Raw genomic sequence first — 21,563 nt, forward strand, 5'->3', positions numbered from 1 at the left:
TCTTTTTGCAATGGGACAATTTTCAGACCTTTCTAGACAAGTGGATTCCCCCTGCCCTCTTGGATTCTTTAGGAGTTGTGCTAGTGGAAGACCTCGTCAGGCATCCCACTGGGATGGTCCTTCCCCCTACTAGTGGCTTGTCATCTAAACTGATGCCAGTCTGTCTGGATGGGGTTCAGTTTTTGGCCTTCACACTCTCCCCAGCACTTGGTTGACGTAGGAGTCATCCTTTTACAGATCAACCTTTTGGAACGGAGGGTAATCTTCATCGCCCTATCCCATTGGACTCTTCTTCCAGATTGACAATTACATGTTGGTTGCCTACTTGAACCACCTTGGCGACACCAGGAGTTGATCGGATCTCTGGGAGTCCTGTCAGCAGCTCGCATACCAGCAGTGGACAACTGGGCCACAGACTCTCCACCCAGACGTGGATCTCTTCGGGTCGAATCTAAAGCGCAAGGTTCCAAACTATGGGGCTAGGGCAAAAGGATACCCTTCTTTGCTTGCCCAGAGTGCTTAAAAAAAAAAACAACTAAAGTGACAAGGCATTCCTGCTTGTCCCTGGAACCTCCTCGCCATATATGGTACGCAGGCCTAGTTGGCCTTCTCGTAGACCCACCTTGGCATCTTCCAACAAGACCAGACTTCCTTTTCTAAAGTCCACTTTCCACCCTGCTTTACTTCAGATGTGCTTAATGGCTTGGCTATAGAAGCTGAGGTTCCACTGTATGTGGAAGTCTTATTTTTCTCGTGCACAGGGTCGTTTTCATCCATTGGTGGTATGTTTCACATCCAGGCTCCTGTCCTTCCTAGAATCCGGCCTTGATCTGGGACTTGCATTGTATTCCCTTAAGGGTTAGGTTTTTGCTCAGTCCATACTTTTTCAGCGAGCTTTGGCCCTTCATTTTCAAGTAATGACTTTCGTGCAAGGAGGGCTTCATGTGGTCCCTCCATTTTGGCATCCCCTTGAACCCTTGAGAGATGCTTTGCTACACCGACCTTCGTGGTGGATGTCACTTCCATCAGAAAATTTTCATAACTGGCTGCCCTGTCCTGTACGTCTCACTTTTTGGTCATTCATAGGAATAAGTTGTGTTTTTTTTTTTTTGTTTTTTTTTTATTATCTAGCGGAACCTTAATGATATAAACGAGAAAACGAATATTTTTGTACTCCATATAATCTTTTTCTCGTACTCCATAGGGGGACAAATATTCCACTCTCTTGTTACAGGCCTGGGACCTGTTGCTCTGGCTGTCTGGTTGGTTCTTCTCCCGGGACCGTGGACATGTGGTGTTTTTTGTGCTTTCTACTGTTTCTGTACAAACTGATTTTAGCCAGTGTCTGTGGTAGGGCTGAAGCCTGCCTGGGCCAAGACTTTTCCTACCTTATGTCATCCTCCTAGTAACAAGGGCCTATACCCATGGTTCTGTTTGTGTACAAAAGTCCTATTATTCAAATAATGTAAAGCAAATCTTGAAACTCTTCACAAATAGTTGTATCCAACTTAGTGAAGACGAACCGTTGGTAATTTTTTTTTTTGAGCAATGATCATTATCCACTATTAGTAGAAACGTTCTATTAAAAAGTTTAATGGATACACAGATAAAATATTGTTCAACAATCATGCAAAGGCATCAGCTGTATGCCCAAAAAAAACCCGCATAGTAGCAACTATATACATTAGCCTGTGCTTTTAATTGGTCTTTTTTTTTTTATTGCAGATTGTATATATGGAGTACTTCTAGAAAATGTATTTTCCTGCTTTGCACGCTAACCTGGTTTGTCCTTGTTTGTGCAGGTGAAATAGATTATAGTAGCGTGCTGCTGGGTATGCTTGTGATGCAGGATGTCCAGCTCAGTCTTTTCATAGCTGCTATGCCGACTCTTACTCAAGCAGGAGGGAACACTTACTCCAGGTAATACTCTTCTAGAAAGTTACTGCTCAGTCCTCCCACTAGACATTTGTTCTTGCCTTCCAGAAGAAAGAGAATTTTTACCAAGCCTCGATTTTGCTTCTAATCTTTGCAATAGGTTTACACCAGTAAATCTACAGCAGAGTATCCTAGAAACAGAAGTCCTTCCGTAACCAAATACCATTAATGAAGGCAATGAAAGTCATGTTAGTTTATTTTTTTGTTTTTTTTAAATGTAATTTCAATTCTTTGGGAACTAAAACAATTGTTCAGTATTTCCTTCTAGTGTATTTGTAATTGGAACATGGTTCTATGTTTAAACCGGCCATTGCAAAGTCTGTCAGATTTAATTGGAGCAATAGCACTGCATGAAATTGTTCTTCCCGTGAAAATGTTGCAGGTCAAAAAAATCTGCCTCAGAATTCCTTCAGATTTGAAACTGGGTTTTTTTTTTTTTTTTTGTTTGCTAAAACTGCAGAAAAAACAGTGTTTTTCGCCTGCGGCCTTTGAAGTTAATGCAAAAACGCCGCGAAACAGCCTGTAAATGAGCGCCGTGGGTTCTTTCTGCCTCCCATTCTTTTCAATGGGAGGTCAGAGGCAGCAACTGCGGCAAGAAAGGACCTGACTCTTTTATTCCCGTGAGCGGCCAAAAGCTGCCTGGGGAAAAAACGCCTCTGCCTCACTTCCGTGTCCAAATCCGCGCCAAACAACTGTGTGAATGGGGCCTTAAAGTGGTGGTCTGCTTTTATACAACTACATTTTCAATTGGGGAAGCCCAGCAGTTCGATTCCCTTTTAGCCATCTTAAAGAAAAATAGCTGTAAAGTTAGAAAGATTTTTAAAGTAACGTAATTAATAGTAAATAAATACAATTCCTTGTACTCCTGTACTTATCGCTTTACCTTGCCCACATTTCTTACCCTGCAGAATTACGTTCGGGACCTCCCATTGTCTATGTTGCCCATGGAATGTAAATCAAGAAATTGAGACGGAATGTGTACTCTATCTACTAAGCTCTTCTTTTCCCCATGGGAGCCTTTTACATAATGTCTCATTCGTTGTAAAGGAGCCGCTCGCTCTAGTACAGAACATGGGAGCCTAGGAGACAGGAGAGAATTATCATAACTAGTTCAAAGGGAAAGTGGAGCAGTTGCCCATAGCAACCAATCAGATTCTAGCTCTCTTCCTTTAGAGGCATTTATGAAACTGATTGGTATGGACAATGCTTTCACTTTTTTCTTTTCCATTATAATTTGTGCTGTGTCTCTACTTCAGTTTATGTACAGCATGCTATATGACTATGGGAGGTCTGTATTGGGGTATCTCAGTAGGGCAAAAAAAAATAATCTGCTTGACTTTGCAACATACGGGGCTGCAAGACGTTAAATTGTAAACCGTGTGATACACAAGGTACACTTCATTCCAGGGTTCTACTGATGTCGGATCTGGCACTGAACGGCACGACCATATTTAGAGAGAACCTATTAGAAGACAGTAGTGTGCGTTGTGTTGGCATTTCATTTTGGGTTGACTTTCTGGAGGTACCACATCATTAGAAATGTACTTTTCTGTGACATCCAGTAATCCCAGTGTTTCTAATATGGTGCTTACCAGGTCCTCTTAACACTGGACTAATCCATTTTATTGTACTTTTCGCTTTTGAAGACTTTGACATTTTATTTTATTTGGGGGGTCATTTACTATATAAAGGGTTGTTGCTTATTCAAAATATTAGTAAATTAATGAAAAACGTATTTCTGTTGCGTCTCTAGTGTCGTCTTAGAGATTTTACGGATATTGGCGTTAATTGGACAAATTGTCTTCTCTTTGGTTGCGGTCTTTCTCATCTGCCTTCTTATGAAGACCTATCTCATTGGGCCTTACTATCGAAAACTACATAATGAAAGCAAAGGAAATAAAGAAATTCTAGTCATGGGAATCTCTGCCTTCGTTTTTCTTATGCTCACGGTAATTGTTTTTTCTTTCCTGTGACTGCCATGATTGCTAACTGCAGTACTATGTAATAGATCAGTTATGTGAGCATTGAAAGTCTTGAAATATGTTTTGAATGCTTGTGTATATGAAGTATAATGATGTCTTTTTTATGAACAGGATGACTACGTCTTCATATTTCATAATGTATTCGTGATGGAAATTCACACTGACATCCATTAACGCAGTAGATCGAGGGTAACGTGCCCGCTACTTTACACTTCTTCCAGCGGCTACTGAATAAATTACTGTCAACAGATCTGTTTTTGTCCTGAGCTATGTACATTCAGAGCCCTGCTAAAAAAACAAAAAACTTTTCCGACCTCTTTTTACTATAGAACTTGGAACTGTGCTCCTAAATATGACCAAGTCCTTTCAGCAGACCATAAGTTTGCTTTGTGTAATTCTTAAAATGCACAGGCTATAAATGACCTAGTATGCTCTGTAGACTTATGATGCTTATGACCCATACAGAAGAAGGATCTAAACAACTAATCAATGCAACCGAATTTTATTTAATGAACATTTTCTTTCCCGGCAGCTTACCGAACTACTGGATGTGTCAATGGAACTGGGTTGCTTCCTAGCTGGTGCTCTTGTTTCTTCCCAAGGACACATGGTTACTGAGGAAATTATGTCGTGTATTGAGCCTATACGTGATTTTCTGGCTATTATTTTCTTTGCTTCTATAGGTAAGCATTGCCAAAATTGAGGTCTGCAATTAAACGCAATAATACATGGTTACCTCTGACAATGGCGTTTATTAAATTATCATTCACTTCTTGTCTTACCTTTTTGCTCTAAATACCAGAAGACAAGATTTACTTGTCTACTAATTAGCACAGGGAATGCCAATTCTTTAAAACCAGTTCTTGAAATGTACTTGGGCGTAAATCAGAAAAACAAATCTACATGCCGTAGAGACTCTGCAACTTCTACACAGTCTATAGTCTTTATTGTCCGATCTCTTTCCCCCTCCTGTCCCAATCTGGTTGCCAAACATTACAATGGAATTCTCAAAAGTGCCGTGGATGAAGCGGCTCTCCCTACACTCTGAATGTGCCGATACAGAGGGTGGCTACCTTCACACACCTCTCAAACCCATTTTCTTCAGCGGTGCTCTAAGTATGCTGAATGTCTATGCAATATGTGATTTTTCTCCATCAAAAGTTCATTCTCAAAACGTACTACTCTTGCCCTTCATGCCAAACAAGCCTACTTCACCTCTCCTCTCCGCACTGTCTAGTAATCCAAAACTACTCTGACACTTTTTGCTCCTTAGTCCTCAACAGGCCTCGGATTTTAAGACCTGGCCACTTATTTCAAAGGTAAAATTGACATGATCAAGCATGACATTATCTCCCACTCCACAAGTAGCAACAATCCCCTTCCCTGTCGCTCCCTCTTCACTTTGAGCATTTGACCCTATAACAGAAGAAGTCTCAAGTCTCCTCTCTTGTCCTACTACCTGCCTTAGTGACCCTGTTGCCTCACAGCTCATACCTCTTCCCAGCCGTGCCGTTATCTACCGACCTGTCTCTAGTCTCCCCTTCTCTAAACTTCCGGAATGCTTGCTGTGCTCTCACCTTATCGGCTATCTCTTTTCTGGACTCTACACTATACAGAAAGTGCCCTTAAGGCCCTTCTGCACGGACCAATTTTCTGGTAAATAAATGTATAGAGGCGAGCGGTTGTAGCAATGAGCGCTGGTCCCCTTACATTACTCCATGTGATGTAGCAAACGAGCGCCGATAATTGAACTGTCTCATTGATCGGTGCTCGTTTACACGGCCCATGTCGGGCCGTCTAAGAGGACCCTTACTGAAGTCTCAAATGATCTCCTGATGGCTATGTCTAATGGAAGCTACTCTTCTTCTCCTTCTCCGCTGCGTTTGACAAAGTATGGGCACCTTAAGAGTGACACCTTACAGTTTAGATGACAGTCGTCCGAAGCCACTGACTATCTAATGTGTAATGGTGATGTAAAACGGAAGAAAAATATCCTTTATACAGGGATAGTGATTGCAATATGTGAAAACTAGCAACTCTCCCTAATAGTCTCTAACAAGTCACCTTACCTAATCAGAGCACCTGACCTGAAATGAGTGACCCCAGCCTCCCCCTAGAAGCCCTGTTAATGGCCTAACCAGCTAAAGGCTTGAAAATGGGGTGTATGGTGGAGATCAGGTATAACCACACTGGGGAAAAAAATAATAGTGCAAAACAACACCTAAATTGGACAATAAAGTAGTCCTACACTACATATAGACAAATGGCATTACATATTGTAAAAAAAAAATAAATTATAATCTGGGTCCTGGATTCAAATCTGATCTTGGATAACATCTATATGGAGTTTGTATGTTCCCCCGGTATTTATATGGGTTACTATTTTTCAGTGACTTGTTTGTAATATTCGTGTAGGGACTCTCAATAGGATATGGACCTTTTGACGCGTGTTGTGAGTTTGCGTATTTTGGCCAAAATATCAACTAATACCTTATGTTTATCATGGATATCTTTTCAGGATGCAGCCAGGCCTTGTAATGTTGGTGGAGAATAGTGTCCGTTTTTGGTGTGGTACACTTAGAAGGTGCTGGGCAGCCCGCTTGATCGAATAGTATGGGCGTAACTAATGGGCTGCGTGCCAGCATGGTACACTACATGTAACCGTATTATCATTGCACACAGATATAGCTTCTATAAGTGTGCCAGTCACACGAAGCAACCACCCCCCTCGTGTATAGTAGACGTGAGGGTGGCCGTTCATCAGTATTTTGCACCTGTGCAATCTCCCTCTATGTAGCCTATAGAAGAGGCTGGCAATTGCCCTCGAAGATTAAAGATCTAATATAAAGGAACCACACACGGTGTACACCACTAATATATATATATATATATATATATATATATATATATATATACATTACATACATACAACAAATCATAGTAGGGAAGGATAGTATGTGGTTTTATTTAATTTGAAAAATAAAAATTTACTTATCGAATATATTAACGTGGGTATGGATATAAGGAGTGTAGGTGGCGCCTAATTCTGCATTCACTTGTGGGACAGAAATCCGCCCGTATTCACAATTGTGACTTCACAAAACCAGAATACAGCCATCTCTCTGTGTCAGAGCATCTAAATTATTATTGACTTCAACAGAATGAAACAATTAATGACATGAATAGCCAAGGAGACCGATTTTATATGCAAAAATTTAAAATAAGCGATCTTGCTTATAAGGTATGTCTCAGTGGGCTGAGAGTGTGCCAAGCTGGCTGATCTGCTTTAGCACACCACTCTACTTACATAATGTTGGTTGCAGAATACCCATATGTCTATTATGTTCGCTATAATAATTATAACGCCTATGAGGGATGTAGTGGGAATATATTTGTAACTGCACCGGTGTATGCATATGAGCTGGTAGCGACATCGGGCCAGGCCTTGTGAAGCCCAGCAGTGGAGCCACACTGTCAGCACTGGCATCAGCTGCTTAACTTTACACAGGGAAATACACTACGCTACATTCACCGCTCTCCCTCGTACATTCACCTTCCGTCTCGATCATTGAGGGTGATGGGAGAAACTGCACTAGACGTAAGGACAGCTGACTGCTGTGTGGTAGAGCGGCAGGTACAGATCTCCTATTCCCAAGCTCTCGCTGGTTGCGGGGGGAGAGACTGTGCGCATCGACACAGGGAAAGGGGAGGTGCTGATTTGCAAGTAACGAGATTATACCCTGACGTTAGACACATTAAAACTATAAACTGAATACACCGTAAATTTATTGTAAGCATCTATCCTTCTTACCATTTATATATTTTTTTTACAGGACTTCATGTTTTTCCAACATTCGTAATTTACGAGTTAACAATTCTTTTATCCTTGACATTGACCCTGGTGATAATGAAGGTAAGGTTTACCCCATTTGAGAGAGTAAACTGTCTCATTAAGACAACCCCTGTCCACCTGTCCTATAAGAGTATGTAGACGTCTGTATAAGCTTGAACACCCAGAGCTACCGTTGTGGTGAACCTTCACATTTAATTTTTATTTTTTTGGAGGGCCGTTCATCAAAATGATAAGCATATGATATTATGTGTCTGACTGGCGCGTGTGCAGGCAACCCGACCAACAGTGATCCGCTAACCGTTGGGCACATGTCAATCAGGAAAGGGGTGTGCCTGATTAAACAACCCACTTTAATTTATTTAATACATTTCCAAATGTTCAGCAGTTTTAAAATGTAATAATAGTCCCCTGACGGATTAATGGGAAAATGACTTGATATTTCAACATTGGTAGCAGTTGGCCTATTCTACTGGGGAGTGAGGAACTTTTGGGGGCTTCCTGAATTTCTAGGTATCAAAACGGCGTAGAGACATGCAATCAATGAAGCCTGCAGTACGGCATACAGGGGCTTACAACGCTAGGGCCTAAGAGGTGACCTTGTGAGCAGACGAAACATAAGTATATAAATGTATGCGTGTTCGTTTGTATTTGTGTGTTCATGTTTATTGTATGTAAAGAAGTGCCATTTCCAGTAATCGTGTTCCTGAGGATGTCAGTTCTCTGTTAGTCAACCATATACAGTAAAATTGCATTAATCTGACATGAATGTTACTTCTAATTTTGCTGGTTTATCAAATATTCTAGATTATTGGCAAGTCATAGAAAAGTATGTGCAACTAACTGTAGTACTGAGGCCCCTTCATTCTGCTGATTGGTAGGTTCCCCCAACGATCATACATTGATGGTCTATCCTAAGGATAGCTTATCAATTTAAAAAAAAAAGGTCCCTATAAACCCCTACCCGCACAGTGCCATAGATTTATGGCGTTAACCGAATGTACTTCCTGCACAGTGCCATGGGTCCTAATACTGTTGGTGTCCACTGACTGGCATGTTACACTGCGCTACAGAAGTAGTGCAGTGTATTCTATAAGTTCAAGTCCCCTAGTGAGACTAAGTAACATTGTAATAAGTTAAATAAACTTAACCCCTTCCCCATGCTTGCATTCTGGGCCCTAATGTCCAAGCCATTTTTTACATTTTTCCATTGTCACATTCGAAGAGCTGTAACTTTTTTTTATTTTTGCGTCGGCATAGCTGTATAAGGTCTTGTTTTTTGCGGCACGACTTGTAGTTTTTATTGGTACCATTTGAGAGTAGATGCGACTTTTTGATCACTTTTTATCACATTTTTTTTAAGTCAGGATTAACAGAAAACAGCAATTTTTCCATTGTTTTTTATTTTTTTTACGGCGTTCACAGTGCGGGTTAAATAATGTAACAGCTTTATAGTCGGTCGTTACGGACGCGGCGATACCAAATATGTGTGACTTTTTTGCTTTATTGTAGTTTTTTTTAATAGTAAAGCAGTGTGTAAGGGGAAAAGCTGGGTTTTTCATGTTTTTTTTTTTTTTACTTTTTTTTTTTTAAAATTAACTTTATTAAACTTTTTTACTAGTCCCACTAGGGGACTTCACTATCCTCCGATCGCTATGATAATACACTGCAATACTTTTGTATTGCAGTGTATTACTGCCTGTCCGTTTAAAACGGACAGGCATCTGCTAGGTCATGCCTGCGGCATGATCTAGCAGGCATTCGCTCCATGCAGACCTGGGGGTCTTTATTAGACCCCTGGCTGCCATAGAAGACACAGACACTCGGCGATTTTATCGCCGGGTGTCAGTGAGATGAGAGGGAGCTCCCTCCCTCTCTCCAAAACCATTCAGATGCGGTGCTCGCTATTGTGCACCGCATCTGAAGGGTTAAACGGGTGAGATCGATACTAATATCGATCTCACCCGGCAGAGCAGGGACGCCCCCAGCCCTCAGCTGCCTCTGACAGCTGAGAGCAGGGAGATTTCACGGCTCCCTGCTCTGTTTACTTTATTCTACAGCAGCGACGTAGAATAGCGGCGCTCTAGAATAAAGCCCACTAATAACCGCCGTAAAAAGGCGTATCGGCGGTCATTAAGGGGTTAAATAAATTTACAAAAATAAATAAAAAAAATAAGTGTTTTTATTTTACGAAAGTACTAAAACATAAGCCAACTTTATAGGTTTGGTCTTGCCGTAATGGTCACAACCCACAAAATAAAGTTAATGTAATTTATACTGCACGGTGAGTGCCAATTACAAAGGAATCCCAAAAACAATGGTGGAGTTGTTTTTTGTCTTTCCCCTATTTCCCCCCCCCCCCCCCCCCCATTTTTTTTAATTTTTTTTAAAAATAAGTTAGTCCATACAATATCTGTATCCCGAAATGGTGTCATTAAAGAGGCTCTGTCACAACATTATAAGTGGCCTAGCTTCTACATAAGTAGATCGGCACTAGTGTAGATTACAACAGTGTTTTTTTATTTAGAAAAACTATCATTTTTGGCAGAGTTATGACCTATATTAGCTTTATGCTAATGACTTACTTAATAGACAACTGGGCGTGTTTTACTTTTTGACCAAGTGGGCGTTGTGGAGAGAAGTGTATGAAGCTGACCAATCGGTGTCATACACTTCTCCATTCATTTATACAGCACATAGTAATCTTACTAGATCTCTATGTGCAGTCATTTAATCACACATTAACGGTACTCAAGTGTCCTGAGAGTGAATAGAGATCACTACCAGCCAGGGAGTGATGTCTATTCACAATCCCGAAACTTCGGAAACGTTTGTGTGTCATTTACATCACAGCAAGCATAATCCTCATGAGGTTACGCTATAAATGACAACCCAGCATGATCTCGCTATGCTGTAAACGAGACACAAACGTTAGCGAAGTGTCAGGATTCTGAATACACATCACGTCCTGGCTGGTAGTGATGCCTATTAAGTCTCACTACACTTGAGTAACGTTAGTGTGTGTTTGTGTGTGTGTGTATGTGGCTGCACGTAGTGATCTAATAAGATCACTATATACTGTGTAAATGAATGGAGAGAAGTGTATGATGCTGATTGGTCACTGATTGGTCACCGTCATACACTCCTCTGTACAACGCCCATTTGGTCATATAGTAAAACACGCCCAGTTGTTCATTAAGAAACTCATTAGCATAAAGCTAATATAGGTCATAACTCTGTCAAATTAGTTTTTTAAATAAAAAACACTGCTGGAATCTACATTACAGCGCAGATCATGTACAAGATAGGGCATTTATAATGCGGTGACAGAGCCACTTTAAATATACAACTCATCCCACAAAAAACAAGGTCTCGTATGGCTATGTTGATGGAAAAAAGTAAGTTATGGCTTCTAGAATGCGATGATGAAAAAACTAAAATCTTTAATGCCCAAACTAGGCCTCATCCTTTAGTAGTTTGTCCACAATTATTTTTTTAGGTCCAAAATTCTGTGCTGATTTAATTTCACAATATGTCTGATATCTTATCAAGTTGGAGATACAAAGCTTCCCGATACAATCTGTTTTCGTGCAACCATCACTAGGGAATCTAGCTACATATGTATTTATATAACTTTGTATTTAACTGCAATAAGATCTGTATGCAGGGAGTCCCCCTAGTGGTGACTGCTGGTAGCCAATATGTCAGTGTCATGAGAATCTGTGGAAGCAGTTTAGTGCTTCGATGCTTCCCTCAACGGACACCTGTAGCAGAAGAAATATACTTTTTTTAGCAACTTGACCGAGGACAATTTAAGCACTTCCACCTAAAATTATTAGTAAGTGTGAGTGTTCTTTTAAAGGCTATGTACACCTTTTTAAAAACTATTTTTTAATTTTTTTTAAATAAAAAACTAAATATCATTGTGATTTGTGCAACTTTGTGATTACATTTTATTAAAAATTCTTAACTTTTTTTTTTTTGTATAGATACAGCTGCTTTGTATCCTGTACACAGAGCGGTCAGGTCAGTGGCACTGACGGGTTCAGTGTCAGCAGGTCCTGCGTGTCTGACACGAAGGATCGAGCTGTTATCGATCACATCGAAGTTCATAACCAGTCAGTTCCGCAGACCTGACTGTTTCAGGTCTCAGTGCAAGATACAGCTGCTCTGTACACGGGATACAAAGCAGCTGTATCTAAAAAAGTAAAAATAACTTAATAAAATATAATTGCAAAGTTGCACAAATCACTGATGCACATTTTTTATTAAAAATTAAAATGGTTTTTAAAGGTGTACATAGCCTTTAAAGAGGCTCTGTCACCAGATTCTCAAATCCCTATCTCCTATTGCATGTGATCGGCGCTGCAATGTAGATAACGGTAACGTTTTTTTTAAAAAAACGTTCATTTTTGGCCAAGTTATGAGCTATTTTATATATATGCAAATGAGCTTTGAAATGGACAATTGGGCGTTTTTTTTTTTTCGTTCTGTCCAACTGGGCGTGTATTGTGTTTTTAACTGGGCGTGTTTACGTGTATGACGCTGACCAATCAGTGACCAGTCAGCGTCATACACTCCTCTCCATTCATTTACACAGCAGCGATGTGCAGCCACATACACAGAGATTAACGTTAATCAAGTGTCCTGATAATGAATACACATGAAATCCAGTCTGGACGTCATGTGTATTCAGAATCCTGACACTTCTGACTCTTTTCTGTGAGATTCCCGCAAGCCACGCGTAATCTCACGAGATTACGGAGGTAAACGAGATTTCGTTTCCCTTGCTGGAAATCTCAAAGAAAAGAGTCAGAAGTGTCAGGATTCTGAATACACATGACGTCCAGGCTGGATTTCATGTGTATTCATTATCAGGACACTGCAGTAACGTTAATCTCTGTGTATGTGGCTGCACATCGCTGCTGTGTAAATCAATGGAGATGAGTGTATGACGCTGACTGGTCATTGATTGGTCAGCGTCATACACGTAAACACGCCCAGTTAAAAACACAATACACGCCCAGTTGGACATAACGAAAAAAAAACGCCCAATTGTCCATTTCAAAGCTCATTTGCATATATATATATATATATATATATATATATATATTAGCTCATAACTTGGCCAAAAAAACAAAAACTTTACTGTTATCTGCATTGCAGCGCCGATCACATGCGATAGGAGATAGGGATTTGAGAATCTGGTGACAGAGCCTCTTTAACTTATATCACAACTACAGTAGGAGGATTACAGCATTTTTGCCTGTTGCTGATTTATATTTTTTCCATACACGAAGGCCTAATGCACATGACTGTGCTTTGGTGTCCGCCATTTTTGCGGATGAATTGCGGACATGAATGGCATTTCTATGGCCCCATGCACACGACCGTGGCTTTCATGGATCAGTGTGGGGGCCGCAAATCCAGGCCACAAATACTGACAAGTCCTTTTATGGTCCTGATTTATGGCTACACAAACCGGTTGTGTGTGTTTTTTTTTTTGTGGATACGTAAATTCTGATGACACACGGATGCACAACAAACGTTTTTTGCGGACAAATGGACTGCAACGGATTTATGATTTTGCGGCCTGAAAAACCGCTACGGTCATGTGCATGAGGCCTCAGGTACATGTAAATAGTAGCATACATGGAAGTGACATGATTGATCTGTATACAACTTTCTATATCTTTGTTCTGCTCAGAAATAGTGCTTAGAGAGCTAAAAGTGAGTCTTTGTGCAAGATCTGAAAATACCGCTTTTTGTGCCCAGAATCAACTTCCCCCAAAAAGTTATTTTTTCTTACTTTATCGCTCAATGCTGACAATTCTGAGTCGCCCTGTTGTCCCCCAGTAGGCCTCGGCTGTAGTCTGTGCCAGGCCAGACTAGCAGGGCTGCTTTGACATCATCCATTTATGCTAACCAACAGAGGGGCTCGTTTTCTATACAGACTTTCTAGCAGCTCATGGAAACTCTTTTCAGGTAGGTCTGTTGGAGTATAGTGAGGGATCTCTGAATTGGTGGCTATGAGGTAAGTATAGGGCTCCTGATGATCTGCTACTTTAGACAAATCTGTTTTATTCTCCTATTAAACAGAATGAAGAGCGTAACTTATTTGATGCATCTGATTTTTTTTTTTTATGATTTTTTTTTTACCATTTGAAATAATTTTGCTGAAAATAAACATAGTCACTTAATCAAAGTTGACTGCTTGTTAAAAGAAAAAAAGAAACCGTTAAAGTAAATCACACATACGTATGTAAATATATCTGGGGGCTCTTTTTTTTTTAAATTTTTTTTTTTTTTTTTTTAAGTAAACAGGCCATCATGTCATGGTCAGCCTTTCCCTGACCTAATGTAGCTGATAACTAGAACCAATAGATTATATTCCATTTCACATTAGATGTACATAAGAGTTTAGGGTTATTTCACATTTAAAATTTTATGAGTACATAATGTAACAGTCATGTACGTTTTTTTCTTAAGACAAATTTTTTTATTGAAGGGTTTTCAAAATGATACAAAAATAAACAGAATTCTTGAATTTTACAAAGATAGGAGATCACAAAAGCAAAAAAAACAAAATTGCAAAATGAATATACATATATGTACATTCCAGACACCCTGGATACACAAGGAAATAAGCATAGTACCTAATTAGTAGGTAACTAGGTAATTAGTAATGTAACCCTGAGTATTAAGATCCTTCACAACATAAGGCATAATCCCCAGGATTATAATTTCACCAGATTGCAAATATCCAATATTCAAAAAAAAAAAAAAAAAAAATGGCATACAATAACAATATTTTGGCAAACAGAACAAACATGATATCCCTCCATGATTTTAAAAATATACAGATGAATCCTAATACGCTTCTAGATAGGTAGTTGTAGCCCACTAAAAGCAAGCCATTTAGACCATTTATAAGCAAATACCTGTGACCTATGTAATCTGGTAGAAATTAAATGTTCCATGACAGTTATACTGGACCTTGCGCAGAATTTTTTCTTTAGTCGGGATAGGAACACTTTTCCATCTCTGAGCTATACTCGTTCTAGCTACAGTCAACACATGGGTCATAATCGTATATGTATGTTTTTTTCTTGACAGTTTGTGTTGGCAGTGCTTGTACTGTCTATGATACTGCCAAAAAACAGCCAGTACATTAAGTGGATCGTGTCTGCGGGGCTGGCTCAAGTCAGTGAGTTCTCATTTGTTTTAGGCAGCAGAGCCCGCAGGTCGGGGATTATTTCACGAGAGGTAAGTCTTGAATATAGTAACGTTAGATTTATTTTTATGCTACACCAATATACCGATCATGTCCAGGCAGACATCGCTCAGTATGAATCTGGACACTTAAGGGTACCTATAACAAACAATGATTTGCAATCTACCAAATGCTAACTATATACATACTAATAATGGCCCTTATTACTATGTCGTGTGCAATTGAAATAGTTTGCAGACATATAGATGTTGCAGAGCGGAGTTTGTAATAATATGCTGCCCATGCCCGTTCCGCTGCACTCTTTTACCCAAATGGAACAAAAAATGGTCTGTTTGGCTAATAAAACCTAACATATTTAAGTCCACTGTATTCTGAGATGAGTGCTCCCCCATCCGTCCCACCAATGATTGACTGACAGGCTGTATATATGACAACCAGTCAGTCACTGGTTAGAGGAGCAGAGGAGGTGGGTGGAGTTCTCCTCTTATGAATACAGCGGACTCATAACTGTTAGGCTGGAATCACACACATCTGTAACAAGTTACATCAGTTTGAGCCTAAGGGTGTGTTCACATCAGTCATCCTTCCGTTCGTGGGTTCTGTCAGACTTTTCCGTTGGAGGAACCCATGAACAGAAAGGCAAACTGAAACCGGAAATCTTCCATTTGTGTTACCATTGATTGCAATGATAATGCTTCCGTACCAAATGGTCTCCACTTGTGTCTGCCGTTTCTTTGTGTAACACAATAGTGCGGTCGACTACACTATTGATTTCATAAAAACAATGGAACTCTTGCAAATGGTTTCCGTTTGTCACCGTTGTGTAAGCGCTCGGTCACCATTGAAATCAATGGTGATGCAAACTGAAACCTATGGTTACCGTTCATGGCTTCCCCTGACGGAAAGTTCAGACAGAAACCAATGAACAGAGCCCCGACACAGATGTGAATGAAGCCCTAACCGTTTACTTGTTTGAATAAACTTTGCTTTTTAAATTAATAATATATATATATTTATTTTTTCAGGTCTACCTTCTTATCCTGAGTGTGACAACACTAAGCCTTCTCCTAGCACCGGCACTGTGGAGAGTAGCAATTACCAAATGTGTTCCCAGACCAGATAAACGACTGAGCACTTGATAACGCCAGATTATGAAAATCATCAGTGTTTCTTATACCATGTTTGTCACCAAAAACTATGTAGCCCTTTGCTACAAGAACTCTTTTAGAAGGTAAAGCTGGTTGGGATCATGCTTCATTATTACTGGAATCTTCATCTTTTGTCATGGTCCATCATTCCTAATCTATATGATGACTTCCTGGAGATAACCTTGAATATTTCTCCGCTATGTGCCTTTTAATCTAAACATTGTTTTAATTTTGTTTTATTTTAGTTTTTGTTGATCATCATCTTGAAGTATTTTTATTGTACTACTATGTGCTATTTGGTAAGACCTGCTGGTGAATGAAAAATTTACATAATAGAATGTCTTCTGGGAGAGACTCGCTGCACATCATGTGTCATAGCACTTGAAATAAAGGTTAAGCTCCTCGTGAGTATTGTTAAGACACATACCGCTTCTCTATACTTAGGTTATTGCAGAGAACTCTGTCTAACTTAAGGCCAGCAGAATTGCAGGTTCTAGGACTGTTGTATACTGGGTTTATCTCTAAATTATTTTTGTATGTGTTTTTGTTTTTTATATTTTTTCATGTATGTGTATGTATGTATGTATATATATATATATATATATTTAAAACAAATGGTAAGGACATTATTTTATATCTTCAGTGAAGGTGGGAAGATGACTTTATTCATTTATTTAATCATAGATGGGTATGACATATTCCAGATAATCGAGCACACTACACAAATAATTGCAGGTACGGAATGTATTTTGCTGAAGCCCTTTATTTGAAAAGTACCAGACGCAAGAAAATAAATGAAGTTGAATTGTTATGGCTCATTTATTTAGAAATAAACAAGTACATAGACACAAATTTCTCCTACAGTCACCTTGAGGGGCATCGTTCAACAATTTGAAGCCTCTGCTCAAAACCTCAAAATCCAGATGTGATTATAGTTAAATGGGTTTGAGAGAGACCACTTTTAAATACCCTATTAAAGAGAATCTGTCACCAGGTTTATGCTGCCCTATCTGAGACTGCATAAAGTAGTGCCAGAGACCCTGATTCCAACGCTGTATTTACTTTTCTGCGATGAGTAGTTTCCGTAAAACTCGCTTTCTCATGCAGCTTGTATTCACTGCGACTAGCCCTGCTGCTGATCAGCAACTTTCTCCCGATGTACAGTACGGGGGACAAACTGTCAATCGGCAGCAGGGGGATGGGGTTAAGTGGCAGCTCATGAGTGTTGTGGATTTCATGGGGTTAGGGTAGCATAAACCTGGGGACAGATTCCCTTTTAGGCATTCTCTGTTAATAAAGTTGGTGTCCTGTTCAGGATCAGGACTATTAGCTAGAGCAGAGGGTGGGTACAAAGCACATCTTGTTCTGGAGGACCCAACACGTCCATGCCTTGCATGGACAGACCATCGATTTTACTGGGATTTGTGTATTTCTTCATTTTTACTATGGTGCCGCTGCAGGAACACTTTTTTTTTTTTTGCAAAATAACATTTTTATTGAAGTTTTACAGAGAGGAAAAATGCAAATGACAATGCGCATAGGCGCCACAGTACATTAAATAACTGAGTAAGTGTTAGAATTCACAATAAGGAGTCTCGCATGTACATTACGTTATATCAAGATGAAACAAAATATATCTTTCAAACTGGACCAGAAGGAAGTATGAGCAAATTGGCGTAAATTCACGTCACTTGCACCAACGTCAAGGGGGAGGGGGTAGAGAGGATAGAAATGGAGGGGATAGAAGAGGAGGGAAAGGAAGCATGCACGGATGAAGGCCTCCGCAAACATCAGATCTAAACTAAAGATGTAGGAACTAGTTCCCTGCCAGAGTAACCATCATCCTAATCTGTACCCCATAAGTGTTGAAAGGAGCAATTTTTGCAAAATTCAAACCAGGGTGCCCAGATCCTCCGGTACTTGGCATGAGAGTGAAACTCAAGATGCGATAACTCCTCCATTCTCGCCAGTTGGGCGCCTTTCCTAAGCCAATGACTTTTATAGGTGGCATAGTCTCAGTCTTCCAATACAACGGGATTAGTGATTTGGCCGCTGCGAAGAGATGTGACCATAGCTCCCTGGGGGCCCCCCTGGGGAATGTTGGCCACAGATTAAGAAACACTACACGAGGGGAAATGGCAATAGAAGACTGAGTTATAGTGTTGAGGACATTTTCGATCTCAGCCCAGAAGGGAGAGATTTTCTCACATTCCCACCACAAATGTAAATATGTTCCCAGGGCTTTGACACCTCCAACAAACTGGGGAGATCTCGTTACACATTTTCTGCAATCCCCAGGGGGTCTTGTACCACCTGGAGGTTAATTTGTATGAGGACTCCTGCTGCAGGAACTTTTTTAAATAATTTCTGCTGGGTTCTCACACACATTACAGCTGAACGTTGTGGTCCCCTTACTCTTGGGGACCCTTCTAACAAAAAGGGGTTGTCCAAATCAGACAAACCCCAAAATCCTACTTCTCTGTGTCATATTGTAGTCTGGAGGTGTTAATATAGAGCGTTGTTTGGAAGAGTCATTGCACTGAAAACTGCTGGGCTACCTGTGACATGGAGTGAGTAAAATGTGGTTATCGTGATTTATTTTACCTGGTTTTTAAAATACTCATTGTTTGGATACCCTATTAGGTCTGACCCATTGGCCGAATGTGCATGCTATTTCAGACAATGAGCTAAAATGGAGAGGCTGCCAGAAACCTAGTTCTGCTTATCTCTCAGGAATAAAATTGGATACAGCTTTTAAAATTCAACTCGTCTAATCCATGTTTTCCCTGATATCGGGGAATTGCAGGGCAGCACCAAAGACATTGTCCAAAAAAAAAAAAAGGAAGAAAAGCTTACTTTAGGTTTTGAGTGGGGTAAAGATGACCGGCTTCCCTCCATAAACATGCATGCTATGTCAGCGCTTATCCTCCAGAGGACCAATTGATTGTCCAAGTTGAAATCCAACACGTCGGGAGACACTCATCTGCCCCTATACGCGTTTAGATTGTTTAGCCTAAATCTGGCCACATATCTGCCAACAAAGTGTTAATGAAGGAGGAGTGAGTTTCAGAAATGATGTGAAATATAACTTTAATCCCTTTTTTGAAATGGTACCCCAATTTCTGGACTAATTTCCTTTTTTTTGGATAATGTTATTTCTATATTCCCTTTTAGATAATGTATTGCTCTTGTTGCGCATATCCGTACCAGTTGTATTGCTGGTATTTTCTAGTACTGACTTAACTTATTCCAGTTTCACATAGACCATATGGTATAACAGAATGTTTTGTTAAAGCTCTTGTGAAAGCTGCTATTCCTTCATTAATAAGCGGGATCATGTCTCCTTTAAAAAAACAAAAACATTCAGTTGGGGACAAATACAGGACTAAGTTTTCGTTCATCTTAAAGGGGTAGTGTCATGACTGACACTTATGGCATATCCTGAGGATATGCCATAAATGTCTAATAGACGCGGGTCCTACCTCCTGAATGGAGCATCAGTGCACAACAGGATGGGTTTTTTGGAAACTACTGAGCAACACTGTTTTCGTAACTCTCATAGAAGTGAATGGAAGTTATGAAAACGGCATGACACAGCGAGCTACTCTGTAACCACAACTCCCAAGCTACAGAAACCACGTAACTTGCTGTGCTGCACAGTTTTCATAACTCCCATTCACTTCTATGAGAGTTATGCCTTATTCAGACCAGCTTATCATTTGGATGTTGTTTTTGTTTTTTTAAATGCTGTCATACGTCTGCAAGTATTTCTATGGGGCTTTTCACACGGCCGTTCTTATAATGGACCATGAAAAGATAGGACATGTCCTATTTTTGTCAGTTTTCACAGATCCCTCAATAGACTTAAGTCTATGAGGGATCCATGAAAACGATGGTGAAACGGCTGTGAAAAACGGCTGATTTGACATATGCTCGTTTTGAATAAAGTTTTACAGAAACCGTGTAGTTCAGCGAGCACCGCTGTTTCCGGAAACAGGTCCTGCTGTGCCCTGTTTTACTGCTTGATGCGTCAGTAGAGGCTGTCTTACCAGGTGGGTGGGGTTAGCGGACCCCCTTCAGGAGATGTTCTGGAATCCGCACCTATAGACATCTTGCCATAAATGTCTGTCATTTAATCTGTCCCTTTAAAGGAACTCTGCACGTTCTTTTTTCCAATATATGATCCAAACCGCATTATGTGGAATAAAACTCCAACCAAATATCCAACCTATACACAACTCTTAAAGGAGTATGATCACCACCACACATATAATAAATTTAAAATCTGCATTTTATTATATCCATTAAAACTACCAAATTACAAACCGACAGATACATGTATCTGTCTGTTTGTAATTTGGTATTTTTAATGGATATAATAAAATGCATATTTTAACTTTATTCTAGGTCTATGTGTGGCGGTGATCACATTCTTTCCTTTGCCTAGTTTGCCACTGGTTTCACTGTTTTGACGGTTCACTATTAGCATACGTTTGCTTGGTATTTAATTGGCTTAGTAGGAGAATTCCCATACTAGAATATTAGGGCATTTTCTAACATTATGTTAAGTGTGGTCCAACCTCTGGGCCCCCCACCGATCAAGAAATGAAGGGGACAAAGTCACTTTTTGGTTTAATCCCTGCATAGTGATGCTCACCGCCAACCGCTGTGCAGGGTACTGCAGCACATCCGCATTCAAGTGAATAGGGCTGTGTTGAATTCTCCTGCACAGTGTGTGTCTGGGAGCATCACTGTGCAGGAAGAAATCGGTGAAGGAGCAGCAGCACTTAACCCGAGCTGGTGCTCTTTTCTTCTGAAAATGAGTGGGGGTCCCTTTGGTCAGATCAGCACCATTCTGTAAATAATGGAATTTATTAGTGATAAGTGATGACTTATCATGGGAATACCCTTTTAAATAAAATGAACAATGTTGTTGTTTTATCAGGGATAATGTAAATTGGTTGTATTACACGATGGTTTTAATGAAAAGAATGTAATCATATTTTCTTGCACTTCACATTTTCTTTATTGAGTGTATAAAATGTTTTTTTATAATAAAAATAAGCCTGAAACATGTAATTGTGTACTTAGTAAGTCGTCCTGTTAGTCATAAAAGGCATTAGCCTGCAGTTCAGCCTTAACGCTGTGTAATAGGATCAGTGGCGGGAAAAAGTCTCTGATTCATTGTATTTAGAAGCATGTACTGTACTATGTTCATCTAGATCACTGCTGTGTTCGAGCTCTAAGGCTGGGTTCACACGACCATGTTACGTCCATAATGGACGGAACGTATTTCTGCCGCAAGTCCCGGACCGAACACACTGCAGGCAGCCGGGCTCCTAGCATCATAGTTATGTACGATGCTAGGAGTCCCTGCCTCTGCAGGACAACTGTCCCGTACTGTAACCATGTTT

The 21,563-nt window shown here is 40.1% G+C and overlaps 1 protein-coding gene across 1 annotated transcript in view; it reads left to right on the forward strand.

The window, feature by feature from the left end:
* The window catches only part of SLC9D1 (solute carrier family 9 member D1), a 46,002-nt gene extending 29,044 nt beyond the window's left edge, over positions 1-16,958 (forward strand). The window contains exons 8-13 of the mRNA XM_075852540.1: positions 1,803-1,920; positions 3,689-3,884; positions 4,450-4,600; positions 7,751-7,830; positions 14,884-15,033; positions 16,027-16,958. Of these exons, the coding sequence (XP_075708655.1) occupies positions 1,803-1,920; positions 3,689-3,884; positions 4,450-4,600; positions 7,751-7,830; positions 14,884-15,033; positions 16,027-16,140 (809 nt within the window). The 3' untranslated portion in view covers positions 16,141-16,958. The remainder of the gene's footprint in view (positions 1-1,802; positions 1,921-3,688; positions 3,885-4,449; positions 4,601-7,750; positions 7,831-14,883; positions 15,034-16,026) is intronic.
* The last annotated feature ends 4,605 nt before the right edge of the window (positions 16,959-21,563 follow it).

Source organism: Rhinoderma darwinii, chromosome 2, assembly GCF_050947455.1.
Source record: "Rhinoderma darwinii isolate aRhiDar2 chromosome 2, aRhiDar2.hap1, whole genome shotgun sequence".
Classification (NCBI taxonomy): Eukaryota; Metazoa; Chordata; class Amphibia; order Anura; family Rhinodermatidae; genus Rhinoderma; species Rhinoderma darwinii.